The 22,002-nt window shown below is 39.1% G+C and overlaps 3 protein-coding genes across 11 annotated transcripts; all 3 read left to right on the top strand.

Annotated features, from left to right (window-relative positions):
* Window positions 1–215: 215 nt before the first annotated feature.
* On the top strand, window positions 216–6,600 carry LOC112292682 (U-box domain-containing protein 44). Its single transcript, XM_024541420.3, has 6 exons — window positions 216–1,504; window positions 2,371–3,583; window positions 3,689–3,995; window positions 4,201–4,640; window positions 4,776–5,636; window positions 5,929–6,600. The coding sequence occupies exons 1-6, from the start codon at window positions 1,485–1,487 to the stop codon at window positions 6,196–6,198; spliced, it is 3,111 nt and encodes a 1,036-aa protein (XP_024397188.1). The 5' UTR covers window positions 216–1,484; the 3' UTR covers window positions 6,199–6,600.
* A 3,994-nt stretch (window positions 6,601–10,594) lies between these two features.
* Window positions 10,595–15,648, top strand: LOC112292514 (uncharacterized). 7 transcript variants are annotated; one of them, XM_024541075.3, is made up of 10 exons: window positions 10,595–10,719; window positions 11,021–11,249; window positions 11,374–11,490; window positions 11,706–11,814; window positions 12,437–12,682; window positions 13,053–13,168; window positions 13,420–13,484; window positions 13,762–14,039; window positions 14,415–14,882; window positions 15,109–15,648. In XM_024541075.3, the coding sequence occupies exons 2-10, from the start codon at window positions 11,145–11,147 to the stop codon at window positions 15,261–15,263; spliced, it is 1,659 nt and encodes a 552-aa protein (XP_024396843.1). In that variant the 5' UTR covers window positions 10,595–10,719; window positions 11,021–11,144; the 3' UTR covers window positions 15,264–15,648. The 7 variants fall into 7 exon arrangements, with proteins under 7 accessions (XP_024396843.1, XP_090112299.1, XP_090112298.1 ...); XM_090256173.1 differs by having other exon boundaries at window positions 10,609–10,706; XM_024541074.3 differs by having other exon boundaries at window positions 10,646–10,779.
* A 1,100-nt stretch (window positions 15,649–16,748) lies between these two features.
* LOC112292516 (uncharacterized) lies at window positions 16,749–20,768 on the top strand. 3 transcript variants are annotated; one of them, XM_090256176.1, is made up of 6 exons: window positions 16,749–16,889; window positions 18,215–18,353; window positions 18,651–19,260; window positions 19,563–19,803; window positions 19,970–20,034; window positions 20,272–20,768. In XM_090256176.1, the coding sequence occupies exons 3-6, from the start codon at window positions 18,897–18,899 to the stop codon at window positions 20,376–20,378; spliced, it is 777 nt and encodes a 258-aa protein (XP_090112302.1). In that variant the 5' UTR covers window positions 16,749–16,889; window positions 18,215–18,353; window positions 18,651–18,896; the 3' UTR covers window positions 20,379–20,768. The 3 variants fall into 3 exon arrangements, with proteins under 3 accessions (XP_090112302.1, XP_024396846.1, XP_024396848.1); XM_024541078.3 differs by having other exon boundaries at window positions 16,805–17,079; XM_024541080.3 differs by lacking the exon at window positions 16,749–16,889 and having other exon boundaries at window positions 18,217–18,353; window positions 18,800–19,260.
* Window positions 20,769–22,002: the final 1,234 nt, after the last annotated feature.

Raw genomic sequence — 22,002 nt, 5'->3', positions numbered from 1 at the left:
TGAAACACCCATTTCCAGGTGAAACTCGTGGTCTTTTGACACAACTTGTTGCCCACATTATGAAACCAAATAACACAAAACAAAAAAACCAAAAAACCAGAAAACCAAAAAAATAATACAATAGTCAGAACAATGACAGTGATTTATGAGTTAAGAAATGACCAGACAAGTCTTGTTCTATACCATCCCTCTCACAAATCCACCATTTGCCGAATATGATGTGGGATGCTCTTGTGAACCATCACCCCATCGATGCAGAGGCACTTCATTGTCGACAGCATTGAAAATGTGTTGTGTAATTTCCAATGACTGATAAGCTATGGTACGTTGCGGTTTTAAGTGGGATGGGAGCAGGTGTCACTTTCTGTTACAAGGACGTGATCTCTAGACACCGAGTGCACGACCAGATTGTGGTTGCTGTTTAAGTCTGGCTCGGAATTTAAAGCGGTTCCGCAACTGGGTTGGATAGACTATTTCATGAGGCAATAAAATATGAAGGAATGGTGTTTGTGCGTTTATCTATGCGGAGTGGTGGTGGTGCTGAGGGTGTAAAAATGGTCTTAATCCTCATTGTCAAGCTCTCTTCATGTCTTGGTCAGTCTCTGTAAACAATCCCCGTGATGAGCCGTGCAAAATTAGCCGGGGAGTATCGGCATTAAGGGAAAGCTATTCCTTCACTGCTGTGTTGTGCTTCGTCTGAGGCAGGAATCAGCTCCAAGTTGTGCAGAATGAGAACCATTCCGGCAGCTGGATGGGGCGGCAGCAAAGAGCAACAAGCACGAGCTGGGACAAACAGCTCACTGATGAGCTGCAGCCGCATTAATACTGTTCGTAGTGTCCGGATTCTGTTCATTCCAGAGCAGAATCCACACTCCCCACAGCTTCTTCTTCTGCTTCTTCTTCCCACCCATCCGTTTCTCACTGCTCACAGGGGTCTGGAGGGTTTCAGGAGCTTGCTATGGTTAAGTGTCTTTAGCTCGCGCGCGCATGGTTTGTGGAGATCTTAAGCAAATAAAGTGTGGCATTTATAAGAGGGGAAAAGCTTGGGGTGCGTTCCAGCCTGCCAAGTGGGACCGACGGTTCATGCTGCAACGTCTCCTCGTCGATTCTCCAGTCTTCCGCCTCTCACATCTGCAGTCTTCGTCCTTCGATTGGCTTCCAGGGAAGCTACGATCATCTCATCAACATAGGAGTGCCTTGACGGCGTCACTAGTAGGATTTGTCGTGTGCAACAATCGACGCATTAGCAAAAACAAAAACAAAAAACAAAAAACAAACCAACAAACAAACTAGAAAAAAGACAAGGAATTAGAGACACGCCGGGATGAGCATGATTCTAGTTCCATCGATATGGTGCACGTTGATTTCTTCACGGTGACAGCGTGATAGCTTTGACCGGGTGGCGGGCACAATCGAGTTGAAGATGTGCTAGGGTTTCTTGTTGTGGTGGAGGAGGAGGAGGAGGAGCTGGTGCAGTCGGCGAGATGGACGATGGGTTGGACTTGTATGTTGTTCTAAACCGAGCTTTTGGTTGTTGTTCGTGGGTTTGTTGTTGGTGGGGTGATCTTTGCAAGTAGCGGTGGTGTCGGTATTCCGGGGTTGGTTAGTGAGTTTTCTAATGCATAGTTTCGTTCCGAGAAAGGTACGCGACGTTCTGCCATGTAGAGTTCTCCTTTTACCACCAGCCAATTGCACATTGTGGTAGAAACTATGAGTCACGAAACGAGTGAGCCTTCATGAAGCTGTGATGTTTATGGAAAGGTGAATACTCTGAGGGCTGATGTTTTCGACCCAGTCGCAGTCTTGAGGACGCCATTCGAGGTGAACGTATCATCGGTGGCGTCAGTGAGGGTGTTGTAATCGATTCCGGTGGCTGGCTTCTGCAGCCCTTGTTACCCTTGAACCAAATTTTGAATAACTGGGTATTGCTTATACGGAGCGTAGGACCGGCAGATTATACAACTTGATGCCTTGTTGGTCGTTGGAACATAAATCAGACAGTTTTTTTTTTTTTTTTTTTTTTTTTTTGGTTAAGAGAAACTATTCACTTGTAAGCAACAGTAGGAGGTCGGTAGGTTGCTAAAGATTTGGAGGGTACTTACTTGTGGAGCTGAAGCGCATTCTATTCTGCAGAAGTGAAGTCCTAGGACTAGAGAGGTTGTTTAAGGATTAGGCCGAGTGTCAATCATTCTGTGCTACTCACCAAGGCTATGTGTGATTATGTACATGATAGGTTCGATTGTTGTTTCTTTTTTCTTTTTTCTTTTTTAGCTTGTAAGGCTTTGCGGTGATATGGTGACGTATGAAATGATGCCTTGATTAGAATGCAGTGAGGGCGCTGAATATTACTCTTGTACCTTGTGATAACAGGTTGCAGCTGCCAATGGCGGAGGCTGCGACCCAATTTCTTGTGGACAAACTTGTGGAAGCAGTGAGTGCATCTGCCAAAGTGGTTGTGGAGCACGAAAACTTTCAAGTCTTAGTAGACATATTAGATAGTATCAAGCAAGTGCTCCTAGACTTGGAAGAAGGTGGAGACATCTTCCAGTTGGAAGCCCTAATGCGAGAACTAGAACAGGATATAGATGAGGCCCTGGAACTCATCGCATTCTGCACCATCAAATGCCGGATTTACCTGCTTCTGCACTGTCGTGCGATCTCGAAGCAGCTGGAAGATGTCACGCGTAGAATGGGACGCCGCTTGGCATCCATTCCATCCTCCTCTCTGCGTGGTGACGAACAATTAAAAGCAGTGGTTGATGACCTAAGTCTGGTAATGAAGGAGGCAATTTTCCCTTACAAGGACAACGAAGCCAAGCTATGCCAGACCTTGGAGCCAGAAAATAGCAGCATACTGAGTGACGTAGGTGTGCAGCAAGCCATTCTCATGGACATTGGTCGCACTGTGGGGATCGAGGATCTGTCACGAAACCCCGCTGCTTTTAGGATTGAACTGGATCTTTTGAGGAAAGACGTAGAGGACTCGAAAGATGCGAATGATATGCGGTTGTTCGGTGTAGTTAGTGGGATGTTTGACAAATGGCTGCAATCGAATGAGCAGCCTGGTCAATCTGATGAAGCAAATGCTGTGCACCCTTATCACAAGCGCTTGGAGCCACTGTATGAGGCGTTTGTGTGTCCCTTAACGAAGCAAGTGATGCAGGACCCTGCGACCTTAGAGAATGGACAAACATACGAGCGCGTAGCAATTGAGCGTTGGATCCAGAAATGCAAAGAAGACGGGCGGCGGTTATTATGTCCTATGACGGGTCAGGAGGTGAGCACGGCGGTGAAGCCTAGCTTGGCGCTGCGCAACACGATTGAAGAATGGACACAGAGGAACGAGCAAGCCCGCATTGAGATTGTGAGGCAGATTGTCACGTCCGGTAGCGATGATGCTGATATCGTGTTTGGGCTCTCGGACCTGCAGACTTTGTGTAGGAAGAATCGGATGAATAAGCACAAAGTGCGTAGTGAAGGGTTGATACCACTGATTGTTGATCTTCTGAAGAATGGTGAAGAAGTGCGGTATCTTGCCCTGAGCACTCTTCGCCTACTTGCTGAGAATGATGATGATTGTAAGGTAACGTTTTCCATATTCCAATCCTTCTTTCTATTTGTACAAGAATCTCGTGAAGGAATTTATCTAACGTGTTCCTTGAACTGCGGTGGTATAACCTTATTTCAGGATGCAATTGGTGTCACGAATCTTCAACGCGTGGTCAAGTGCTTGTCGCGAGAGCACACGAAAGAGCGAGAGGGAGCCGTGTCCCTACTTTACGAGCTATCGAAATCATACGCACTCTGCGAAAAGATTGGAGCTACTACTGGGGCAATTTTAATATTGGTAGGGATACTTAGCAGCAACTCTGAGGACTTGACAGCAGTTGGGCATGCGGAGCTGACGCTTGCCAATCTGGAGCGGTGTGATAACAATGTGAAGCAGATGGCGGAGAATGGACGTCTTCAGCCACTCCTTAAACGACTCGTGGAAGGTATTGAATCCAATCGCCAACTAGAAATTTTGCTGTTGAATCATTGAATTGCTTGGAATGCAATCTTACGCACTCGAAGGTGTTCTTTTATCTCTAACGTTTTTTACTGTAAATAAATCTATTACTGGATGAATTTTTTGTCAACAGCTGTTAAGATCTAGAATACTTTCCCTTCTCAATCCTGGGGTATCTCTGCTGTGTTCAGGACCAGAAGAAGTTCGCATTGGAATGGCGGAAGATCTGTCAGTAGTACCCATGACTTCTGAAGACAAGAGCCGAGCCGCACAGAGAGCAGCTTTTGCACTTGTGGAGATGCTTGGTAGCCACAACTCCATGGCGCGTGCAGCAGCGCTGAAAGCTCTTTGTAGTTTGTCTACTCTCCCGAGTAATGGAAATCTGCTGATCGAAGCAGGCGTGTTAGCCCCACTGATGCGAGATTTGTTTGTTTTGGGTGCTACTCAAGTCCCTACGAAACAGAAGGAGATATCGGCGAGTGTACTGGCCAACGTGGTTAGTTCAGGTGCAAATTGGGAGACTGTGTCTGTGGACAAAGATGGCAACACTCTGACTTCCGAGCATACTGTGCATAATTTCTTACAATTAATAGGTATCACAGGTCCAACCATTGAGGCGAAGGTTCTGCAGGTCAGTTCACCTTTTTGCTATGATCTTTTATTTACTTATCTATTTTTGTGTTATGTTTATCTCCACATGAAGACTGTATGAACGTACCCCCTTAATGAGTTTCAAGGTGTTGGACTAATCAAATTCACGGTGTAGGTGCTTGTTGGATTGGCCTCATCAAATAAAGCTGTTACCAAGGTAGTCCAACACATCAGAAGCGCGGCTGCAACTGTGAGTCTAATTCAGTTTCTGGAAGCTCCTCATTCAGATTTGCGAGTGACATCCGTAAGGCTCCTGATGCTCCTTTCTCCGCACATGGGTCAAGAGCTTGCAGACGGTCTTCGTGTTACGACTCGTCAGCTAGGGACGTTGATAAAACTACTGGCCTCAGACTGCTCCATGGAGGAGCAAGCAGTGGCTGCTGGCCTGCTCGCAAACTTGCCCATGAAGGACATTCACCTCACCCAGGCCATGTTGGACGAGGGTGCTCCTGCCTTATTGATCCAACGCTTGGAAGACCTCAAGAGAGGAGTTGCCCGAGTTGGCGACAGGAAACACATAACTCCCTTCCAAACGGGGATAGTTGGTATACTGGTTCGCTTCACATACGCTCTCGATGAGCAGGCGGTCCTAGACTTAGCTACCAACTACAACTTTACTGAGCTTTTCACGTCACTTTTGCAAAGTGGGGGATCGGACGAGTTGCAAATCTCAGCAGCCCTGGCGCTTGAGAACCTGTCAGTGAAGTCGAGCCAACTGTCTACATTTCCGGATCCTCCTCAACCAAAAGGAATTTATAGATTTGCCTGCTTCAAGCAGCCTTCTCCGTTGCTTGGTATTTGCCCCGTTCACACTGGAGTATGCACAGCCAAAGAGACGTTTTGTCTGGTGCACTCCAATGCTCTCTTGCCGTTGGTGTCTTGTCTAGACCACAGAAATCCGGACGTTGTGGAAGCAGCTATTGGAGCACTGTCGACGTTACTCATGGACACCGTGGACATTGAAAGAGGATCACAGGTGAAGATATACTTCAATTGTGTCAAGCATCAGCCTTTTCATTGAAATGAGCTTATGCGTTGCGCAGACTGAAATTATGGTCTCGACTAATTTTATTACTTGTATGATGCAGTAGCTGCTGAAATGCATGTATCATGCTTGGTTTTGCTTTATATATGTATCATTCTTGTTTAGGTACGCTTGTGTGAGGAGCCAACTTTTCAATTAGTTTCTCGCAAGCTCGATTATTAATTCCTCAAAGAACTGGGTTGAACAGTGAGGATTGTCCTCATACACATGCCTCGTTTTACAGGTGCTGCAGAATGCAGGAGGTATACCACCAATTCTGGTGATCATGCAAGAGCATCGAACTGAGGTACTGCGTCAGCGTGCAGTGTGGATGGTGGAGCGAGTTCTTCGCAACGCTGACTTGGCTAGTCAAATATCTGGTAACGCACATGTCAATACTGCTCTTGTTGACGCATTCCGGTATGGTAACAGTCAAGCCAAGCAGCTGGCTGAAAGGGCTTTGAAGCACTTGAACAAGATTCCTAACTTCTCTGGCGTATTTCCACAAGTGTAAAGTCTGTGCCTTAGTTCACTCAAAGAGTCTCATTGTGACTCGTGTACACAAAGTGTTGTTCTCTTCAGTTATAACTGTTCATTCTTTTAACGTAGTGTAGTCAGCACGTCACGGAAGGGTCACACTGTAAATCAGACAAGGATTTTTAATATTCTACATAGCTTTCGTAGGGAGGAACCTGTTGGGTTTATCACTCTGCATTTTCCGGGTATGCTAGATTGAGCGCTGCAATTGCCTCTGGAGGACACCATCTTTGTTTTAGATTTAGTGTTACAGGGTTGAGCAGTATCAAAATTTTCCCCTCTTTCAGTACCCTTTTGAGAGAGGCCATTTATGACTTTCCTGGCCAACTTACATTAGCAATTAAAATTAAGCCTGTTAAAGGCTTTTGCATTCAAACAAGCACACCGTAAGCCTCAATAGACATAAAAAGTACTAGGTTTCACAAAAATTAAGAGAGTGTTGATTTTATTGAACTCAGAAAATTAAATGAATTTTAGGTGGACGTCACAGTATGCAACAAAATTTAATAAAAAGTTACTTTGGTGGTACTTAGGTAGAATTAAAAATTCAGTTTGTGAGGTATTTTACCTTTGATGTGAAAGCATTTGCTTAGATTTGTCTTGTGTTTTTTCACATTGTACTGGTGTGATTTAAGGTAAATCAGTGTAATTTTTCAAAAATTGAATATATATATATATATATATATATATATATATATATAAACCATTTAATGCATTTATTATTTTTTTGGCTATGTGAGTTTTTTGGTTCAAATCATAATTACCCATCACAATTCTTGTCACAGTTCTTATCACTGCAAACTAGTATTTGGTTCTAGTTTTTTCATTGAAAACTTTCTTTTACTTTGATCAAAAGTGGTATTTGGTTCAGAGGTTTATTCATTTATTTATTATTTATTTATCATTACTATTACTATTTTTATATAAGTATAGATAGGGAGAGAATAATTCACCATCTAAAATACAATTTTTTAAAATCATATCTTTAGTTGTGTTAACATTTTGATGTTTTATACTGACATAGTATTTTGAGTTATTTTTTGAGATCAAAATTAACATAAATTTTATCATGCATTAATATTTAAAATTTCTTTAACATTTAGTTTAATAGAATAATTTATAATAAATACCTATAATTACTTCATTGATTGGTATATTTAAAAATATAATAAAATGGCAATAAAATAATATTTGTATGTATATATTAATTATATATTGATGATGTATTTATATATTTTAAAATATTCATATTATTTTAAATAAAAAGGTTCTTTTTTCAAAGCTAATCCATAGATTAAAGCTAATCCATAGATTAAAGCTAATCCATAGATTAAATAATGAGATTGAAAATTACTACACTAGTCACCACTTATGAGCTTGATGAATTCTATAGGTTTTGGAGCAATGACACAAAGATTAAGCAAACAATAATTGAATATGAAATATAGAGAAAATGTGCACTTGGTAAGCTAATCATTGAGCAAAGTTTGATACAAAAGAATTGCACTCCATACACTAGCTTGCCTAATTCTTCTTAATTGTCTCAACTTTCAAAGACACAACAAATAAAAGAATATAAAAATTAAGAAGATATAACAAGATATAAAAAATAACAAAGATATCTAAAAAAGAGAGAATGAACCAACGAAGGTTATGGTAGTTGAAACAAGAAAGAACAAGAACATAGAAACTTAAAGCAATCCATTATATGGAAATAAACATAAAAGAAATTTAAAATATTCAAGTCATCAAAACAGAATGATGAAAAAAGTAGCAATATTTAACAAGCAATTTAAAATGATTATGATATGGTGTTGGTCAAAATAAAAAATTAATTAGAATCATACTAGAAACAAAGTTTCTTAAAATTGTTGCATTGATATCCTAATAGGATTCTTAATACTACTTTAACAAATATATTACTTGCAAGAAAATATCTCTAAGATCAATCTTTATACTAACCAATTAGAACCAAGATAAAATATTACTAGCAATCATACAATGTTCTATAGAAGAACAACATTAATAAATGAGGGTAATATTAGAAGTCTACCATAGAAGATGACACAACTACCTTACAAAGGTAAAGTTTCAAACAATCATCTTAGAAGACTCTAACTTTGAGTCACCTATTGCAAACATTAGTAACAAGTTATTTTAACTAGTACTTAGAAAAGCCTTTCAAAACCCTCAATCTACGTAAGTAAATAAAACTAAAGGTAGAGAAAATTAAAAAAATAAAATAAAAGCTTATCAACATTTGAATTAAAGTGATTTAAGAACCAACAATGATATTAAAATTTTAATATTGTGGAAAAATAAAACTTGATGTAATAGTAAGCTAGAGATTTATATGTTTATGAAGAAAAGAAGTAAAAACTATAATTACAAGCAATTAGATTAGCTTAGTAAACAAGAACATTTTATTATATTCAAGTTGTGAAAGCTAGAATAGGATGGAAAGGTAAGCAAGCATATTATATATACACTTGACTACTTTTATTCAAATGTACAAAAATTGGCTCTTAGTTTCAATGCAAGCATAAAGACTAGCCCAAATGAAGACTTTTAATGTAATGACTCTTAATAACTAAAGATTGGATTGAACTCTATAATATAAATAGAAAACTTCTTTGATAACATGTTTTTTTAAAATAGAAAATTCATTTATAATTGTTACCATTTAATTACAGTTTGTAATACTTTCAAAAAAAAAAAAAAATTAAAGTATACATGATGGAGGCACAATCAAGGTTTGTTCATTATGACAATATTGTATTAAAATTGCTTTCTTTCATACTAGAGGGCTTAGATTTCTTGTATGTAATTTGTATACAAGGTTTTGTAAAAAATCGTTACAATGATCATTAAATCTAAATTCATAAAAAAAGATGATGAAGAAAATCTGATTTCTTTTGGTATTATTAATAGTAATATTTTTGACCCTAATATATACCATTAGGAATTTTTTTTTAATATAACAACCTACACAATCAAAATATGTTGCAAATTCCTACTTATACAAAAAATTCTATAGAATTTAATTCCATATATATATATAGTTTATATTAAATAAGATTAAATAAAGGAAAAATTCTTGTTTAGCAAATATATCATAAGTGCTTTGATGTAAATATATAAAAGATATAATCCAATAAGAATATTTCTTCACCAAGTCAATTATATGGATTTTATCTTCTAAAATGATTTTTATATAGCTTTTAGAAATGTCTTCATACTAAATGAGTTTGAAATTGAGCAACTTCAATTATCTATAAATTAGCTATAAATCCGAGACAATAAAGGCATTGGAATTTTTATTTATTTATTTTGCAACATAAATTCATCATTGATTTAAATGTTTTTAAACAATATGGTTACCTAGTAGGAGGTTTATTTAATTTTATTTTTATAGACAAAAAAGATGCAATACAATGCATCATCTTTTAATATAGAGACATGAAACAATAAACACAAAAAAAAGCTAATTTAGTAAAATCTCTAAGAATAAAATTAATTTTTTTTGAAAAGTAACCAAAGAAAAATAAAGTAACAAATGAACAATAGAAAAGGCTTCTTATATGGTTGGGATATATTGTGAATGGCTTATAAGTTGTTTTGGACCAAAACAAATAAAATAATATGTTAGAATTTTAAATATCTAAAATATATTTTAATTACTTATGCAATAATTGATAGTAACTAATAATATTAATACTTCATAGTCCACCTTTTATAAAGAATGTTAGGATTTTAAATGCATCAATTTCTAGCAACCCAACCTTTAATCTAAGTACTAAAAAGACTTGGTTTGTGTCATTATATACATATATACATATATATATATATATATATATATTTCAAAGATTTGACACTTTTTGAATTGCAATAGTTCATAAAAAGGTATTTGATGTTTTGACAAGGTTTAATTATAAATATAGAATTTTAAAAGAATAGACATTTATATGATTTCACAATTATATCTTGATTTTATTAATTAATTTTTTTTATCAATAGTTGAACATACATAGAATTATATATGTATATGTATATATATATATATATATATATAACTTAATTATGATAAATAAAATAACTTATAGTAAATCATTGGCCACAAGTTTGTATGGAATCCACCACCCATCAACTCTAGACAACTTTCATAAAACACTCTTATTCTATACTTTATAGAGCTGAAGTATACCATTCTATTCAAAATGACAATATAGCTCTCATCCAAGAAGGCAGTCAACTAGCATGCGACCAGGAATTCATCCATCCCGAGATGCTGCGGCGACGATGAAAAGTCGAAAGTAGACATGCAACTTTTAACTTTTTCAAAACTTTGTATGAACTGTGGTGCAGCCCATTTCCGAGGCCGAAATGGACGGAATTCGGAAACATGTTGACGGGATCGAAGACTGACTGGATCGAAGAGTCTTCGTTCTTTCCCTCCCTTTTTCGCCGCAATCGGTGTTCCAGTGTGTGTGTAACGCTTGTAATTCGCTTCATTCTGTTGGGTTCTTGCTAAATCGGTCCGACAAGCGGTGTTGCGATTGTGGGTCGGAAGCTCTTTGCAGTGATGGCTTCATTTGTTTGTTTGTTTGTTTGTCAGTGAATTCGATTTTTGGGTACTGCGGAGTGTATCCAGTTTGCTCGCCACCTCTAGAATTGAACTGGGTTACAAGGCAACAGGCAGGGAATGATTAGTTGAAGAGTGTTTGTGGCGGTTTAGTTACTGTAATTGTTGATGTTTGTTTTTGTTTCTGTAGTAATTTTCTTCTTGCCTTCGAATGCAGTGTTGGAACAATGTGGTGCTGTAGCTTGAATCAAGTGAGTGACTAGCTACTTGCTGCGTGGGCGCTCTTACGCGAATTTATGGAGATAGTTTAGGGTTAGGAAGGAGATTTGTTGGTGGAAGAAATGGAATGCATGTTGTCTGGAAACCAGATTAAGAGCCTCAACAGGGCTGTGAATTGTCTGTATCGCGTCGGTAGCGAGCTTCTCATCGAGGTTCTTCCTGACAAGGTGATCATTACCCACCAATTGCAATTGAATTTTGGAGTATCTATTAAGGACGTGATTTTTAGTAAATGATTTTGGATTCGGTTTTCTGGTTAAATGTGAACTAGTGTTTGGACATGGTTTGCAGCTGTCATTGCGCACGCTTAATTCAGCATGGTCCGCTTTTCTTTCGGTCAGTTTCAAGGGGCAATTCTTCGACGCATTCCATGTGCACACACCGGCTGCCTGCAGTGTTTTGCTGAAGGTGACCCCCCCCCCCCTTTTTTAAATTTTTTAAATTTTAATAATTTGTGGAACAAACCGTACCGGTTTTTGGCATCAGAGATTTTTGAGCAACCTTTTTTCAGCCTTCTGGAAGTTTTTTTATTTTATTTTTTCGAAGTATTCTTGATACGTTGGAAGTTTCTGAAATACAACGCACAGCACGGTAACATTATGGGGCAATTTTTTCTTTTGTAGTCTGTGTGCACGGTGTTCCGGACACCGCCTGGCGCCATGGAGAATTTGACAATTATCTTAGCAGATAAGGATGCTAACAAACTTCAATGGAATATCCAGTGTGCAAATGGTAATTTGTTTGCTTCTATCTTTACTCTTGGTCTGCGTTAGGCGTTTTGGCCAGCATTTTACGACGTTGGACTTACCTTCATGCTTATGTCGTCAATATTCGTGCATCATGAAGATGAGGTGTATCTCATTTTTCAACAACTCTATTAATCTGTAGCGGTCTTCTTAAAGTCCCATGTATCATCAAGGTGCACATTTTTCAGCATGAGTTAAACCACGATAGTGGAATGGATAATGAAACAGCCATTGTCGCTGGAGTGCACTTGGATGCAATGTGTAATAATTGCTCTAAAAGTTTCTTTCTTTATTTTGAAAATTTGAGTTCATTATTATTCTATTAATTTATGATTTTTCAAAAAGAATTCGCACCACCAATACAGGATTATCCGTTGGATTATAGGCAATCTAGCTGCAAGATATTCGCTTAAAGATTGTGACGAGGGAACTTGATCCTTCACATGCATTGAGTGGCTTCAAAATGTGTGCATGAAATTTGTAGCTGCTAATGTGGACAACTGTGGAGTTATGATGCAGTTGTACTGCATACGCTTGGCAATTATGTTTCGGCTTTTTTGTGTTTATGGAGCATCTAATTTATCGCGTATTGTACTGGTGATGTGCAGGAATTAGGAAAACATACTGGATCACCTGTAATAATAACACTGAAATGCAAAATGTGTTGGTGGAGAGGAACTCGTTCCCTAGCCACCTGGTCATTAAACCCAGAGACCTCAGCAGACTTTTGGGTCATTTTCAATCTTCTCTCCACGAGATTACGTTGATTGCAACGGAGCCCATATCCACTGACATGGATCTCGACAGTGAAGCGAAAGCTATTGAATTGAAGAGCTACATTGATCCCGCAAGAGGTGCAGTTACTTCATTCTATCTCTCTCCTTCCTACACAGGGTGATCACTCAACGTCTTGAAATTCCGTTCATTTTACTCGCATAATCTGGTAATTTTAGTGTATTGTTATCATCCGTCAATCGGGCATAGAGAGCTGCTAACGTTTTATATTTGAGTAATTGAAGTTTGACTTAGAAAGTACTTGTCATATGACAGCAACATCCGTCATATTTGAGTACACCTATTTCATACAGGATATGATATGTTGATGTTTGAGGAAGATTATGTCATGAGGTTTGTTAAAATGTGGCGTTGTGTACTGAATGTCTTATTTCTGTTATGATCATCATGAACAGAGTCTTACATATATGGCTTGTTCTGGAAGTGCAGACGTGACAGATGGAGCTCTTCATACTCAGCTTTGGATTGACCCCTCTGAGGAATTGTCAGCTTATACCCATAAAGGACCACCGGTGGATGTGACTTTCAGCGTTAAAGAACTGAAGGCAAAAGTCGATATTTTCAATTTCTTTTGAGTTCATATTAGGGTTTTTTTCATTTTCAACATCTAGTTTCATTCTTAGGAAGTATCTGTTCAATCCGCTCACAGTTGCTTGTTCGAGTGTTGCTGAAGTGTAACATTCATTTGCAATCTTGATGGAAGTACCACATCCAAGTTTCCTTCTTGATATCTCGGTTTGATCGATCGAGTAATATCGAGTTTTGCTCATTGGATAGATCTTATTTGCTCCTGCAGGCGTTCATGGCGTTCTGTGAAGGAGCAGAAGCAGATATGCACATGTACTTTGACAAGGCTGGCAAGTATGACTGCTATGACTCATGCATTGTATCCCTGATGCTTAACTGGTTATTAGTTACACAATTAACCTCCATTATTAAGCTTTTTACACGATCTAACGCGAATATTGTTATATAACTTTCAATTTTCACAAGAAATGAAGTATTGAACTTTTAAATTTATATTGGCCTAACGTATTTTCCATATTATGCCAATTTATATGTTGCTTGCGGAAACTTTATAGGTGATTTTCCTGCTATATTATATTGTGTCTGAGCTTTTGTTGGTGTCATTGAACAGACCTGTGCTCCTTGCACCAAGATTTGGCTTGGACGATTCAGCACATAGCGATTTTGATGCAACTTTAGTTCTTGCTACGATGATGAGTTCGCAGTTACATGGGGGAGATGAGAGCACTGGTCAAGCTCTTGATGCAGCTAATCAGAATAGTGCAGGTCCTAGTCCAAGAGAAGGATCTCAAGGCGGCGCCATATCAAATGATTCCGCTCGAAGAGGCACTATGACACCAGGATCTGCTCATAGGTCAGATGAGACAGCCATCTGGTCTGACTTATCAGGTTTGTAAATTATTCCTCTTAAGTTGCATTATCATGTAATTCAATCCGTAGGAAATAAAAGCATTGATTCCTTCCACTTGATTGTATGGAGACGTCATAAGTATGATCACATTTTTCTTCTATATGCAGGTATTGTGTGTGAACAAGATCTGTGAACAAACTCTCTGTTTACATTTTTTCCGGTCCGCAAATCCTCTTAACTTTTACCGCAATGGCTCGAGATGACATGTACCGGCCCAGTGTTATTTTCGCAATTTTATCATCTCTGCAGATACAGGGAGATGCCGAATTTAATGCTTTGTTTTATTATAAATTCATTGTTCCACGTGGAAAATATTCCAGCATGACTAACATAAATGTATTGAATACCTGCAGGCAGTGAAAGAAGAGCAAGTGTTTCTGAGCGAAGAACAAGCATCAATCAGCCCACACCAGCACCTCATGCACCGCAGAATTTCCAGGACAGCGAAGATGCACGTCAAAATCCACAGGACAGTGAGGATGCTCGACATAACCTACTAGACAGTGAGGATGAACATCGTAATCTACCGGATAGTGAGGATGCTCGACATAACCTACTGGACAGTGAGGATGAACGTCGAAATCTACCAGACACCGGGGATGCCAGTGAAGAAATTCCCACTTTGCATAGACACGAGCCTGCAAGCGCAAGAAGAAAAAGACTCAGAAAACTTTTAGAGCGTGATTCGTCACCTGATGCATCGCCTATTCAAGTGTTTCCTGAAGCAGGTCTAAGGCCCTTGAGGGAACCGGAGGTTTTAGGCCGCGGGGGTGCAAGTTGGCAGGAGCCTCCAAGACACACGTTCCAACGGAATGTGCCAGGTGTGTAAGCTAAGCTTGGCATGGGGCTCCCACATGAATAGAGCAGTATATTCAGCCTGGGACCCGACGTAAATACCATTGTCTGTATTTGCAATGTGTAAAAATGACTGGGTGTTTGGTGTTAAATCTGCTTTGAATTCTTCTGTTAGTAATGAGGGTTAGCGTCTTTTTCTTCTACGTGATATTTAAGTATTAGTGAGCACTTGTTACTTTCATGTTCTTACAGGAGGTCAGTCTGAGGATGAAGTTCCACATCCGAGAGGAACAACAACTTGGGAGGATAATTCAAGTGACGTTGATTACGATGACGACACAGGAGACGCTGATGATGATTTCTGCGTTCCTACCACTCCTCCCGAAAGAAGGAGCCTTATTGACTAGTAATCCAGTCTGTACATTAAATGAACCTACTGTAGAAGTGAGCTGTCCATAGCCCAGCAAGAACTCATGTACAGAACAGGTACAAATAGAGTGATGTGGAAGGTAGATATGGCTACATCAGGTCGAGTATGGCTTCATGGTAACCATATTACACTTAAGTAGATACACAAGTTGAAAGGCACCTGCTCATTAGATATTTTCAACTTCAAACAGGTGGACTAAAGATGGATTTTGCAAAATCTTGCAAAACGGTCAGTTGGCCCATCTTAAAGGTTCATCAACGTCTTCTTGTAGCTCTTAATGCATGGAAGCATGGAAGTATTGCAACTGCGGGGTAATGAAGATGAATGATGCTCACAGTTGAAGGTTTGAGCAACTTGTTGAATTGGCTTTAGAGGGTTCACAATTTTTTGGATGTGATTGTTGTTTCAGCCTCCCTAAAATCACGAAAAATCAGTGGTTAGTTAGAACCAGGGATTAGTACTTCAGCTCTGGGTCTGGGTGTTACTTCTCTAAATTTAGACGATCACAACTTCTCTTGCCTGGCACATATGGATTGGATATTTATAGGTGTAGGATGTATTCAGCTCTATTCACCGATGTCTACCCACTGGTTGTAACCGTTTTGGGACTTAATGCAGCCCAAGGATATTGCCGTGGCTTTTGTCCTTAGCGTGCGAGCTTATCTTCGAGATTCGTGTACTCATGATCATTTTGAGGTGTACAGGGGGTCCTTACAATGAGGACTTCAAGGCTCCATATTGCTTGTTCAAATTACCATCCCAACCGTGTTTGTCCTTGCGCAATGGTACTTCTGGCTTGACAACTTGTGTGAAGGAGTGCAAGCCTCCCACACTCTGACTCAACAATCATCGGCGTTGCACTTGTCATTTCAATAACGTCACACAAGACTTATGGCTATTGGGAGTAGTCATTAAACACGCTACCATACATGCTTGGCTTGCTCTCCAGACGACCCACTTCTAACCCTCAAGTGCCTACAGAAACCCCATATGAGTGAGAGGAAGCATCGAGAAACATGTTGAAAGTGCCTATCCAGAAATCCAGCGCATGCTTCAAAATATCTCTTCACCTCGTGTTACTCCGTTATCAAAAACACCGAAATCCCACGTTTACGATACCCAACATGACAAAAGTAACGATCACAATGTTGCGAATCGTGGCGTCATTCGCACCCAATTGCGAATGACGCCACAATCGCCGAAGCCTGGACCTCAGGCTCTAGGTCTCGCCATCGTCTCCAGAGCCCTCGATACCGGATTCGAAAACTACTTTTTGCAGATTTCAACTCTAAAGAAAAGTTACTGATTCATCTTCGCAGTGAATCAAGGGACGCGGGGAAAATCCACAGCAGAAGAATGGTCGTCCTGAGACGTTGCTTTTAATGCACCTTGACGTCACCAGGTGAAGCACCGGGCGGTAGACTCTGCCCCCCGCCGCTCATGTGCAGACTTTGAGGAAGAAGAAGAAGCAGAAGAAGATGAAGAATATGAAGCAGGTAATGGAAGCGACATGATCCTTCCAAGCTGCACGGGAACCGGTCTACAATGCCACACGTCCAGCTTCATTTGCACACGTATACCGCCAAAATATCTTCAGTTTGAGGTATTGGTTGTGGTGGATTCAGCAACTCAATACTCATTTCAGCACGCTTGACGAAACTGTCTCGCTCGAATTGGACCCAGCTGTTGCTATGTCCACGCTTTTGAGGATTGCGCTAGGTTTCGCGTGTTGGCCTGAGTTCATGTCGACCTGGGTCCATGCTGGTTGCTAGATTTGGGCGGCCAATTGCAATGTACACAAGCTTGACTCTTAGTGCAGGTTGCATAGTCATGGATTTGATTTGTGGATATGCAGCTCAAAGGAGTCTTCCGGTGCAATAGTTGATGCTTTGTATTGTGTGTTATCGGAATGATTTTCCTCCACGAGTTCTTCCGCTATGCTTCAAAATTTTGCATCTGGAGACCAGGGTACTGAGAGAGAAGCAGCAAAGCTTTGTGTTGTTGACACACGGTTTGTCAGCATTTAAGGAATCTGTCACCTATTATGCTGTGAGTGGGTCGCTCCGCAGATATGTTGGTTGAGGGCAAGTCACCTTCGTAGTTCGCATTTCATTGCATGGAATTCTAAGAATGTGGGATTCTGCGATAATTTGCAGTGACTCGGAGCTGATGATTTGTGAATGAAAGGTTCAATTTAGTTTCTTCTGTGAGAGGTTCCGAAAATTCGCATTTCATTGCAAACATTAGCTTCATGAGAACATTGCAAATACCTGAAATAGAAAAATTAAACGAGTACTTGATCGAGTCATTTGTTTCTTGATTCGACTAGTAGTTGGGTGATTATTCACCGCTACTAGAAATATTTGGCACGTTCAGTAGGTTGTATGCAATTTTGTCCCACATCTGCAGGTCTCTTGAGTGGGGATTGGAGATGTTGGGTCACACAGTAGACGAGTCCACTACTAATTGCTTGTTGCGTTTTTGTTCTTTAGTGCACTCTGTGTTTGGTTTGGTGTGGTTTGATACTTCGGTGATTTGTTTTGCCATCGTCTGTACTATGTCGTCGGGAAAGTAGCAAATTCTGGGGGAAATCTTTTCCAGGTTCTCTTGTCACTGCGAACCACAGGACATTCTGTTCATCTTTGCTATTAGAAGCGGAAGCAAGTGACACATGCGGTTGAGAAGGATTCAATTCCAGGATTGCCTGAAGCTTGGTTTCACTGATTTGCTTGAAACCAAGCATCTATGGAACACCTGGTTTCAGAGCACAAGTGTGGCTATTGAGATTGTGTTGTCATGTCTACCTTTTAGGTTCATTTCGCAAGTGATCTGTTGTTGAATTCAGTTGTGCTCAGGTGTTTGAATCTGGACCTTTTGCTTTCAACACTTGCTCGGTGAAGTAACGGGTAGAGCTTGTTGTGTTTATAGCCAATTTGGGAGTGATGCATTGCGAGATCATTTGTGTGATTTAAGCAAGGAGGTCTTCAGCGTGGTTAGTTGATGCATCAACTGCAATAGCTGCATCATCATGGTATCTGTGTGCCAGAGAGTGTCGCCGATCGTCGTGGTAAGCAGGACTATTTCATCTTTTCCAAGTATTATCAATCACTCGAGCCGAAAATCTTTAGTTTTTTCTATTTTTCATACATTTGAATGAACGTTTAGAGTTTTGGTTGTCATGTTGAGTCATTACCCAGCAATGGCTCACAAGTGACAATGAACGTTTGCGTTTTCTTTTCCTGATATATTTGGATTTTAGGCTCAATTTAAAAAACACCTAGAACCTGAACTATCGATTGTCACATCAGCACATGAATGCATAATCATATTTGACTCCCGTCTGATTGTTGCTATTTATTCGCAGGCATATGATTGATCTGATTATCAGTTTTTGTGGCATATATGATCGTTTGTATCCAACGACCTGTAATGGCCACATATCACAGGACGGCTGGATCTTTCCTGTATGATTGGATTTTCCAATAGCCTGAACTTTTTGAATTGTTTTATCAGAAACACCTGATAATAACAGTTCAAAACCTGGACTTCGATATTCCCAAGCTTGTGCAATTTCCAAATATCATTGGGGTGGCCCAGAAGGTCCGAATCTATGGCGCAACATGTTGGTGCTTTTTGGTGCCAAAGCAGCCAATTGTGTTTCCAGCTTTCTCGGTCGAAGGCAAAAGTTTTCTCTAGTTCTGCAATCTCTCCCTTTTTGCCACGAACAGCATGGGAAGATATGTTGGTGCCTCGCCTTTCCACTGAGTGGACCACGGATACCTTGACGATGGCCACAACTTATCCGGTAGTCTGCTTTAGAGATGACGACGCTCCGTTACCAGAGTACTTGGTGGAGCGGAATTGGAGTGATATGAATGTGCGCACTAATCTTGAGATACGATATAGCCCATGGGCTGTAGAGATGATGAATGGTTTTGGAAACAAGAACGAGGCAAAAACAAAAGAGAGCACAGGTAAAGATACGGTTTCGACATCTTTTTGGTGGAGTTTTTATTTCTGATTTCTGTAGCCAAGTTCATAGAGAGATGTTTTTATGATTGGTTTATATTTCAACCTCTGACCCTTCAATGCGCAGTCTGTAAATAGCTAGCGATGCGGATGCCTTCTTATATTAAGCATCAGTATTGCACAAAATCCATCCACATTTCAAGCTTCTGGCTTCCCCTTCTGTTTCTCTGGATGACTTGTTGGACTCGAACGCATGACAAACCTATTGTTACAGTAATGCTGACTTATAGCTAATTGCATTGCACAGGCGGACCTCCCGGAAATGGGAACGGAGGTGACGATGGTGGCAACGGTGGTGGTGGTGGAGGTGATGACGATGGCGATTATCACGTATTTTTGCTGCCAATGCTGACCCTTGCATTTGCAGCTTTTCATTTAGGCTATTGTATTGCTGTCTGGGTAAAAGATGACAATCTGGACTTCGAGTTTTTGCGAACAGGTCTTGGACTTTTTGGTCTTCTGGCTGTTTCAGCATTCCGCCTCAATACGTAAGTCTCTCTCCCTTTGTCTGTGACTCAATACTTAGTGCCTCAAATATTTGCTCTTTTGCTTCTTAATTTATGAACCATTTTTTGCAGACCACCACAAGAAAACTGCATTTAATTACCAGTAGCTTAAGTATCTTAGACAGCGATTGTGGTGCTTTGCATGCAGGCGGACAGGCATAGATGCCTACATTCTCGGGCTCGGGGCATCTTTAGGAGTAATGGTCTGGACAGGTCAGCTCTCTACACTTGCTCAATACTTGAAAGTTGTTTACAATATGCTTGTGAAAGGAAACACCGGGTGTGTTGTTTGCAACTGTTGGAAATGCTGCATAGATGGTCATTACATTTTGGCTGTTTCGAGTGCTCCAGATCTGTAACTATCATACAAGAAATCTCTATGGTTTCCAATTGTGGGTGTCGTCGTCCTCTACCGCTTACCACATTTCCTCTCATGTAATTTGTTGCCAGGTGAAAGATGTCTAGTGAAAAAAGAGGGAAACCCAGCTGGTGTTGTGGCTCTTTTTGCAGCGTCAATGGCGGTGATGCTTACTGCAGCTCTTTACCACACATTTTGAACTTGAATCAGCTAAGCTGTTCAACACAATTACATGCCACATGAATTATGTTGAGCGGCAAATGACGCTGTTGCATCTTAATATCAAGTCCTCAAGGTTCTTCTCTCCATGAAGATCTACTTTTTTTTTTAATATTTTTTCGATTATAGATTAGGGGTTATAAAATTCAGTTTAAATATCTGTCTCATACAGAACGATTCATAGTTGAAGTATTTTGGTGCGTTAATCTTGGGTAGTGCCTACAAATTGGATGGTGCCGTTACATCAGAATCTGTGGGGTATGAACATGATACTCCAAGAAAAAGCTTCATATCACACATAAAACGTACGTGCAAAATTATGTAGTAGAATCATTAGCTCTATTTGTACAACTGATTTCAGTTTTTTCTATTTCCTTTACTTCCCTTCTTTTCCGATTGTAAATTTTCATGTCAAATACAAACGTAAAAAGGGAAAAATGTTGACTAATTTCTTGGGATAATGCATTAATAACTTAAGGATATGGTCAACAAGACTTCATGAAATGTAGATTGTCGCTCTAAAAATATTATGAACATTAAAGGTTTAACATAATCTTAAAGAGTTTTGATTAAAAAAATCTATTTAATGTCTATATTAAAAATTATTGAACAAACTATGGATTATATATGTAAAAAGAACACAATATTCCCATTAGTGTTTTATAAGCACATTTATTTGGTCCTAATCCAATACCTTCGTTTTTCTAATCTGTTGGTTTTACTGATGTTTCATTTCACATTTGATTCTTAGATTTGATTTAAACATGTTTTCCCTTCATCTATTTTTTTATAAAAGCATAAAAACTGTGTAATATCTTCAAACATAAGAAACCGGTCTAAAAAGGATTTAACACGTTCCGAATAAATCTATGCTAAATAATAAGAAAATCTCTTGGAAATTTACTGCTTCTAAGATATCAAATTTAATTATTGTGACCGATATGTCTTTTGAACCATTACCATAATACCTACAAAAATCTAAATGAGACAGTTTTGTACTTAAGTAAATACTGCACATCAGTTGTTACAATTAAATAACATAGAACAGATTAAAATGATAATAACTTACAAACCACGAGTTAAAATGACTTCCTTTCATTTCAATATCCAGCTAGAAGTTCCTTAGTTTTGTTTTGAAGATGTTGAAAAAAAAAAGAAAAAGAAAAAGTCAACATTTGTGTGTATGTAAATGTATGTATAAAAGAAGAGTACTTATCACTTATTCTTTTTGAATGTAAAATGAAATTTAGAAACACTAAAGCTTCTAATATTTGTAAATACAACGACTTTTCAAAAATAAATATGATTTTTTAAATTTTTTTATTTATTTTTTTTTTCTCAAAGGTTTTCGAAAATTCCTTCAATACTATGAAAAATTTGTTACGTTATGTTTTTATGAGTTTATTTTCCCATAATTATACATACAGATTATTTGTCGCACAAATATATACTAATTTCATCAATCTACATTCATGTTTATGTTAAATTGTAAATACCCATTATAAACTTTCTTTTGAATTGAATGATCAAAGTCCTCTAAAATTTACTTCTATTGTGATAATATTAACAAAATATGGCTTAACAAAATTCTCAACCTTGAAAAA

Source organism: Physcomitrium patens, chromosome 15, assembly GCF_059467195.1.
Source record: "Physcomitrium patens ecotype Gransden chromosome 15, ASM5946719v1, whole genome shotgun sequence".
Taxonomy (NCBI): domain Eukaryota; kingdom Viridiplantae; phylum Streptophyta; class Bryopsida; order Funariales; family Funariaceae; genus Physcomitrium; species Physcomitrium patens.
The sequence above is the reverse complement of the archived record's forward strand: the minus strand, read 5'-3'. Positions and strand labels throughout refer to the sequence as shown.